The sequence below is a fragment of the Cetorhinus maximus genome, chromosome 30 (genome assembly GCF_964194155.1).
Source record: "Cetorhinus maximus chromosome 30, sCetMax3.hap1.1, whole genome shotgun sequence".
NCBI lineage: Eukaryota > Metazoa > Chordata > Chondrichthyes > Lamniformes > Cetorhinidae > Cetorhinus > Cetorhinus maximus.
In genome coordinates this window covers 6957660-6966614 of record NC_135908.1, presented here as the reverse complement: position 1 = coordinate 6966614, position 8955 = coordinate 6957660, and the positions used below count along the sequence as shown (strand labels likewise).

At 42.3% G+C, this 8955-nt stretch overlaps 1 protein-coding gene across 1 annotated transcript; it reads right to left on the bottom strand.

The window, feature by feature from the left end:
- Positions 1 to 379: 379 nt before the first annotated feature.
- Positions 380 to 7906, bottom strand: LOC144669916 (cocaine- and amphetamine-regulated transcript protein-like). Its single transcript, XM_078532201.1, has 3 exons — positions 7739 to 7906; positions 6943 to 7026; positions 380 to 813 (listed from the first exon to the last, which is right to left on the bottom strand). Exons 1-3 carry the CDS (start codon positions 7880 to 7882, stop codon positions 706 to 708), a joined length of 336 nt encoding a protein of 111 aa, XP_078388327.1. The 5' UTR covers positions 7883 to 7906; the 3' UTR covers positions 380 to 705.
- Positions 7907 to 8955: the final 1049 nt, after the last annotated feature.

Genomic DNA, 8955 nt, shown 5'->3' with positions numbered 1-8955 from the left:
ACTCTCCATGGGTTTAAAGGCTGAGAAATCTGCCTTGCCCTTTTTATAAGTGACACCCAATCTGCTCATTTAAGCTCTCCCATTTAATACTACTCAGGGAGGTATGTTCACTGCAGAATGACATTTTACTTCCCCTCCATCCTTTACTGGAAGGAAATCTGCTGTCATTACCAATCTGGTCTACATTGTGAGTCCAGTTCCCATGCCAGTATGGTTGCTGTTGTCTTCCTTTAGAAGTGGCTGAACAAGCCTCTCAGTTGTATTAGGGCATTTTAATATGGGCGGCAGATGCCAAATCCATCTTACAATATGATCGTGAGCTGACCTAACATTTTAAAATGTGGCAGATGTGTTTGGATAAACGACATCTCTGACATTTAAAGGAAAGACCATTTTATTTCAAGGCAGACAATGCTACAGCCTGTTATACTGCACCAAAACTGGCTATTCTTGTACCAAAACATGGAAATCTAGAGACCAGACAGACTTCTTTAAGAAAACCAGGATAACATATTTAATAATAGATTCAGTCTTTCCAAAGGACACAAACACAGACAGAACAAGGCAATTGTACAGGAACGGTTCTATGTACTATGACAGTCTGCGAAGCACTAACTATTTTTTTGTATGCAAAATATGTCCAGCAGATGTCTTCATTTTCTCTTTTTCCTAATAGAAGTGATTTTATTAAATCTCTTGGATTCTCTACAAGCATTTAAGCAGGAAGAAGTTACAGCCAGAACTCCTGGGGCAGTCGCAGAGTTTCCCAATCCTGGCTCCTTTTCTCACAGCACATTGTTCCCCAACATCACACTGGAAATTGACAAAGACAAGCACTTACTGGTTAGAGACTTCAATGCAATTTAAAGCTGCTGCATTTATATATATTGGACGTCATTACATATAATTAACAGCATATAAATGGGGCATTTCATCCAACCAGGCTGCTACCATTAAACATCAAAATATTTGTTCACAGATTCCAACAACAGAGATTTCTCAGCTCATGAAGCAAATGACTTCCAAGAAATTGGAATTAATTTCCAGTTGGGTTCAGTTTAAGGCTATGTACAATTTAACAGTAACGGGGCAATAATAATAGCAAAGTTACAAGATGACACAACTTGCATTTATATAGCATCTTTATTTGCCAAGGCACTTCACAGGAGCAATATGTTAGAGTCTATTATAAAGGATGTAATAGCAGAACATTTACAAATATGCAATATAAATCAAGCAGAGTCAGCATAGCTTCATGAAAGGGAAATCATGCCTGACAAATTTATTTGAATTCTTTGAGGAGGTAACAAGCAGGATAGATAAAGTGGAACCAGTAGACATAATATATTTGGATTTCTAAAAGGCATTCGATAAGGTACTGCACAGAAAGCTACTTAATAAGATAGCAGTCCATAGTGTTGGGGCTAGTATATTAGGATGGATAGAGGATTGGCTAACTAATAGAAGACAGAGAGTTGAGATAAGGGGGGCATTTTCAGGATGGCAACCTGTAACTAGTGGAGTGCTAGGATCAGTACTGGGGCCACAATTATTTACAATATATGTTAATGACTTGGTTGAGGGAAATGAATGTACTATCGCCAAGTTTGCGAATGACCACAAAAATAGTTGGGAAGGCAATTGGTGAGGATGACACAAAGAGTCTACAGAGGGATATGGACAGGTTAAATGAGTGGGCAAAAACTTAGTAGATTGGAATATAATGTGGGAAAGTGTGAGGTTATGCACTTTGGCAGAAAGAATATAGGAGCTGAATATTATTTAAATAGAGAAAGACTGCAGAAAGCTGCAGCACAGAGGGATTTGGGGGTCCTCGTGCGTGAATCACAAAAAGTTAGCATACAAGTTCAACAGGTAATAGCGAAGGCAAATGGAATGTTGCCCTTTATTTCAAAGGGAATGGAGAATAAAAATAGGAAAGTCTTGCTAAAGCTACATAAGGCACTAGTTAGACCACACCTAGAATGCTGTGAACAGTTTTGGTCCCCTTATCTAAGGAAAGATATACTGGCATTGGAAGCAGTCCAGAGAATGTTCACTAGGTTGATACCGGGTATGGAGGGATTTTCTTATGAGGAGAGGTTGAGTAGGTTGGGCCTGTACTCAGTGGAGTTTAGAAGAATGAGAGGCGACCTTATTGAAACATATAAGATTCTTAGGGGGCTTGACAGGGTAGATGCTGAGAGGTTGTTTCCCCTTGTGGGAGAGTCTAGGAGCAGAGGGCATAATCTCAGAGTAAGGGTCACCCATTTAAGAAAGAGATGAGGAGGAATTTCTTCTCTCAGAGGGTAGTGAATCTAGAATTCTTTACTGCAGAGGGCTGTAGAGGCAGGGTTAAGTATATTCAAGGCTGAGATAGACAGATTTTTAATTAGTAAGGGAATCAAGGGTTATGGAGAAAAGGCAGGAAAGTGGAGTTAAGGAATATCAGATCAGCCATGTTCTCATTGAATGGCAGAGCAGACTCGATGGGCCAAATGGCCTACTTCTGCTCCTATGTCTTATGGTCTTCAGACAAGATTTGACCCTTAGCCATATCAAGATATTAGGACCAAAAACGTAGTCAAAGAGTTGAGTATTAAGCAGCATTTTAAAAAAGGAGGTAGAGGTGAAGCTAGAAATGGATGTATGAGCTTCTGAAAATGAAGACAAAGTACATTATTGGGATAGCTTAGAGGAATCTAGATTTACAGAGTGATTCTTATCAAGGAGAGTTTAAGACCCTAAATGGGTGTGAAATCGGACCAAAACACAACCATTCCTCAGCCAATAAACCTTCAATTGTAAGACAAGAAAAAATGATTGCAAATTGTTTGACAAAATCTCAGGTCAGTGAGGAGAAAGCAAACAAGCCCACCAGTTGTAGTTTGATGCTTGTTGAATTATTTCGGACACTAGCTGACTATCAGAACATTGCTCAGTTCATCTACATCACTGACATTTTATCAGTTGCTTAAAAAAAACCAAGACAATTTAATCTTGGCTGTGCTGATGGGGAGTTTTGGTTTTTTTTCAAAGTTGTGGAAGGATTCTGTGCGGTATTCATGTGTGAGTCGAGTTGTTTGTTCTAACTCCAACACGGATACGACGCGAGTGGCCTCCCCGGTATCTCAGACAAGTCACATCTGAACTTAAGAGGTGTTGCCCACTATCCCATTGCAAGGCTATCGCAGTCAAATACAGTACACAAAGGTCCACTTCCCATCTGCGTTAATGGGTGACAAATCGCCAGGAGGATTATTTCGCTTTCTAGCCTGGGGAATGCTAACAACAACTATAGCACCCCTGCTGCTGAAACTTCGAGATCATTTAACTCCATATCGACTGGAGATTGAACCAGAGATTTTTTTTTCAGGGCTGCGTTTTTCAAATCAAGGCTGGATATTACACTTAGCAACTGGACCGGCGTAAGGAAAACACAGGAGTGGATTTTCCTGGATTGGAGCATTTGGTCCTGCGGTCGGTTAGACCTTTTCAGCTCAAATTGCTTTTTGCGCCGGAACTTGCTGGAAGTATCGAGCGGATAAAGGTGCAGCGCAAGCAATGGGGCATCTGGGACCTCAGTGAAGAACGGGGTCAGCTGTCTTATCTACTTAACCAAGGAAAGATTTCAGAATTGAGAAATAAACAGGCAAGATTGAGGAGAAGGAAATTTGGAGTGGACGAATTCGAGGTCAAATTAGGTGCCAAAAGAGAGAGAAAAAAAAGGAAGAAACATTAAAAGGAAAAAAGACAGAAAGGAAAAGTAAGAAAAAATTAAAATGTTACATTTAAAAAAAAACCTCCTAAAACAATTCACAACCTGAAGGAATGAGACTCCACACCTATAATTGTTGGCTTTCTAGGTAAAAGAGTTTTATTTGCAGTCAATAATAACTATTGAATTCTGACACAAGGGTGGAATTTGCTGGCAGCGGGATTGAAGGTCCCGCCGAAGTCAATGGAATTTCGAATGACTCGCCATATTCCCTCCCCGCCGCGGCGGGCTATAAAATTCCGGCCAATTAACTCTATTTCTCTCTCCACAGGTGCTGACCATCTCCAGCATTTTCTGCCCTTTTTCTTTCAGGTTTCCAGCATCTGTAGTATTTTATTTTTGGATAACAACGATCACTTTGTTAAAAGGGAACTTGCTAATTACCAGGCAACTTTCTGGGAGGAGTTTAATGGCCAAATTCATGGGCTAAACCTTCATCATGGGGAGGTTAAGGAGCAAGACTAAGGACCGAGTGTCACAAACTGTCCAACAATTTGTGGTGATTTACAATTTACGGGCAAGTCTCAATCAGCTGTGGCTCAGTCCATAGCACCCTCGCCTTTAAATCAGAGGGTTGTGGGTTCATGTCCCATTCCTGGAAAACCAAGAACTGTGATTGTACTCGAAAGAAGTTGCTGGGTGATTTGCACATTAACATTATTCACATGCCATTATTGTTCCTGCCAATTTGGGTTTATGAAGGACACAACTTTGATTCCTGGTCTGTACTGAGTGGAGTGATGACAGAGACAGTAACTGTCCCGAATTCCACCCAGTATTGCTTTTATGATGAAAAAAACACAGGGGAGCCTAGGGACATGGGTAAAGGGGGTGGGGGCAGGTTAGTGGATTTGGCCACCGTCAGATCAGCCATGATCTTGCTGAATATCGGAGCAGGCTCGACGGGCCGAATGGCCTATTCCTGCTCCTCTATTTCTTACAGCAGTACATGCTGGAGAATAGGCACGGATCAGATGTAATCTGTCGCACAGTTAAATCTCCAGCCAATTCTCAACGGGGACGGGGAACAAAGTTAAATTCTCACACTTTGCTTCGATGCAAATTTCTGTTTCATTTCAAGTTTGTAAAAATTTGTTCAGGCCACAGATGGTGGCAAGTCCTAACTACAGCATAATGGCATTGACCTCAAATTGATCAGATGAAGACTAGTTATTCCTTCAGATCTTTATAGCAAGCATGCAAATCGATATCTAAGAATAAATTACATGTTACTGAAGACGGTATGTTTTCTGTCCTTGTTAGAATGAAATATTGCACAATCTTGTGCATGGATATGTCCCTATAATAAATGATCAAATTGTTGTAGAGAGGATAATTTAAAACAGGTCCTCATTCATTTGAAAGAGGATTTTTTGAGAGGTAAACCAAGTACTTTGTTTAATTTAAAGTTTGTTCTTTATCTAGTCAGTCCTTCATTTTTGCCGCAAAGTTCCAACATGATTTATATTCAATTAACTCCCTGCCATCTCTTAAATCTTCTGCAAGATCGGAGGATATTAATATCAGGTCATACTTAAATGAGAAAGCTCCTTTTTGCACGCAATGCACCTTTATCAAACACGGCTTTACCAAACTGAATTTTCAGGGTTCAGTTCATGTAAGAACCCTCTTGCGTTAAGATAAAGTGAAAGAATGCAATTGTGTTTAAAGCCCTGGTATCTAACCCTGAACCTCTAACAGTCTAAGGGGAAATATTATGAGCATAAAAAGATGAACGCTCTAACAGAATCAACCTCCAGAGTGTTTATTTCCTCTCTGGGCATTTTCTTCATCACCAGTTTTATCGTTGTTCCTCTTAGGGCTCCAGGCGCCTTGCTGTCATTTAATCATTCATTATTCGCGTGAGTCTTGGCCAGGAACCTCGACAGAGCCGGGTCCTGCCCTCCTCTAAAATCCACCCCAGTGGATTCGGAGCAGGAACACTGACTGGATTTCCTTTCTCAACATAGGGGCACTGAGGTCAAATGTAACACTCCAGGTAGCAGGCACCGTCCAATGTTTCCCTAAAAACGTGGAGTAACATGTTGCACAAAAGGGGACAGTTACTGGAAAAAGTAATTCAGTGGCTGGAGACCCAGGCTGCTGTCTGTCTGCTGGCAATGCGCTGAAGTGAATGGGGAATGCTGGTCATGGTAAAACTGTACACCTCTGAGGGGGCTATAGAGGGAGGATGCTACATACTTTAACACGAAACCCTTTTACATTTTCTAGGAATACAACGACAGTCGAGTCAATTCAGACACTTGGACATCAACCATAAATCTCCAGTCATCACTGAACTGTATCATCCCAAATTGGATCTGGAACTCATGAAGCCGACCAGAATAAATGAAAGAGAATCTCCAGATTGACATGGTTAGTGAGCGATTAGTCAACTAAATGGATAGGAAATATTATTCTGCAGCAGGGTTGTCTACAAACGTTTTCTCGTCTGTTAATCCTACCCCTTCTGTAGAATTGGCCCCTGTCTCATTGGTGGTGCAGTGTGTAGGTAGACAAGTGACGCGATGGGGTGGAAATTGAGATTTGATCTCTTGTGGATTGATCATTCCCATCTCCTTCAATTCAGTGGGCATTTTTAGAGGGAGATTGTCACCCACCTCAGCCTTGAAGTCAAGAGGGTGTAATATTAGAATGTGAAGGCGGTTGTACCCGATCCCCTCAGTTTCCAGACTGACCGGGATTGAGTTAAAACTGCCTCAGTTTTTGTCGGACGCTAAACGAAGAATGAAGAAATGAATGAAACACTAAATGAAGAAATGTTTTCTTTGTTTCAACCCGGGTGACCGTATCACAGGTTGGGGGGCGGTTACTTGGCACTTCCCTCCCGTAATCCCTTTGGCCACAAGTACCAGTTACCAGAGCCGACTAACAGGCGATAAAAAAAAAAGGGAAAGACCTCAAAAGCAGGAAAGGCGCCTCAGGACAGTCCGTGTCTCAGAGGGAAAATGGCTTCGGGTTGTCCGGTGTACACTCTGGGTTAGGGACAGCCCCACCTGAAATGTTGACAGTACTCCCCCTCCTCGGGCACTCTTACTGAGCTGCAGCCCATTTTCTACCTGAAAACGACGCCAAAAAGAATCTGCCAGTGAAAACTACAAAGATCGAAACAGACATTTGAAACAAAAACAGGTTGACTTTACCAGTGGGACCTGTCCAAACTTCTTCTCCCAGGCGGGAAGCCGCTTACTCTGCAGTTTCTCCAGAACTTCTTGCAGCGCTCCGAGCTGTGGGTCAGATCAGACAGGGCTTGCTGAAACATTTGGTGGGAACAGATAAACTCCTTGCAAATAAGTACTTCAAAGCGTTTTGATCTAATCAGTTTGATCACCAGCACCCGACATGCATTAGATCCCCCCCTCCAGAGTCATTTGGAACATGGGGGGCTGTAATACTACCATAAAGGGGATGCTCGTGAGAACATTTTAACCCCCACTCCCACAGCTACTTATATGAAACGTGCAGACAAGAATTGACCATCAAACCTGGCCCACACTCAGGCTGGTCGGAGCATCGTGACTTCAATCTCAAATCATTTTATTCCAGCGCCGCTTTGCTCAGGTAATAGTTCCTTTACTTTAACTCCTAGTGCCTCTTTACTTTGAAAAAAAAAAGTCAGATCAACACCTTTTTAAAATGTCCAATAAAAAAAAAGGAGTTCTGATGAAAGGTCACAGACCCGAAACGTTAACTCTGTTTCTCTCTCCATAAATGCTGCCAGACCTGATAAATATTCCCAACACTTTCTGTTTTTTTTTAATTTCAGATCTTCAGCATCCGTGGCAATTTGATTTTGGGTTAACAGTCACACGGTTCTAATTCTGAATCTTAAACTGTACAGGATTCTCACTCAGTCCCCTCTAAAGCTCCCTCAGGAAACCTTTTTGTTAAGGAACAAAGTGGCAAAAAAATAAAAATAAAAACCCAAATAAAACTGACCAGTTCCTTTTCGCTGGAAGGATATAGGTCTTTTGGATAGAAATCTCTCAGAGCCCTGGTCTCCAGGTCCGAGTTCTCGGTGCCGCTAACCAGCGAGAGGAGGATAGAGAGGCAGATAGCGGCAAGTAGTCGGTCGCTCTCCATGGTGCTGAACGGACTGGGAATCCCACACAGAAGTGGACTCGGGGATGTGACAGCGTTTGGCTTCTCCTGTCAGGAGCCCAGCTTTTATAGAAGGGGGTTACTGATCTGTAAACATTCGCTTGCTCCTCCCAGTTTACGAGTGAGCAAAAGAGCCCTGGCGATTGGTACACCGAAGTCTTCTTGTTGTCGTTGAAAAGTACATCAAAAACGGTTCACTCCCACTCAAAACAAATTGCCAAAGCAGCCAACAACCGCCCCCCACCCCCAATCGCACTGCTCCGTCACCAGCAGCATTCATAACACAATCTGATGGTTTGCACGTACAAGATGTTCGGAGATCACTCTCTCAGAGAGATCCCGATTCAAGTCTCCGAACATTTCAGGATGCAGCAAGCGGCGTTTAGACTCCGGGCGGAAGAAACGCGCGTTTTAAAGTTTGTTTTTTTTCTTTAACACCATGTACGGCTTCGTCAATAACCAGAAAAGGACACAACAGCAAAATAAAAGTATTTAAAAACATAAGCCACTCTGATTATGCTGCTATTCAGCAGCTAAAGGTGCGTTTCTGATATGCTGAATTATTTATTTTAAGAACACTTCTGAAGTCCCGGGCAGCAATGTGGATCTGGTAGTGTTGGACGCGTTGCTTTGGAGCTCATATTTAACAGTTGTTAGTGGGTAGCAGCAGCTGCGATGGTTATCGGGTCGGGTCCAACCCATTCATTCTTTTTGAATAGTGGCTCCAACTGGTTGAACAACATTTTGTTCTTCACTGCTACCCCCCACTTTAACAAGCACAAAACGCTACAAAGATGTCCTTTCTAAGAAATAATTTGCATTTTTATGCCGCCTTTCATATCCTCGGGTTACCCCCGAGGGATTGACAGCCGATTAATGATTTCGAAAATGTGGTCTAGTTGCTGTAAACATATGCAGCCGGTTTGGGCCAATGGAGGTCGCACAAGCCCCCACTGGGATAATTAACACTGTCACCTGTTTTAGTGGAGTTGGTTGAAGGAGGAATATCAGTCAGGACACTGGGAGAACTCTCCCGCTATTCCTTGTAAAACCTG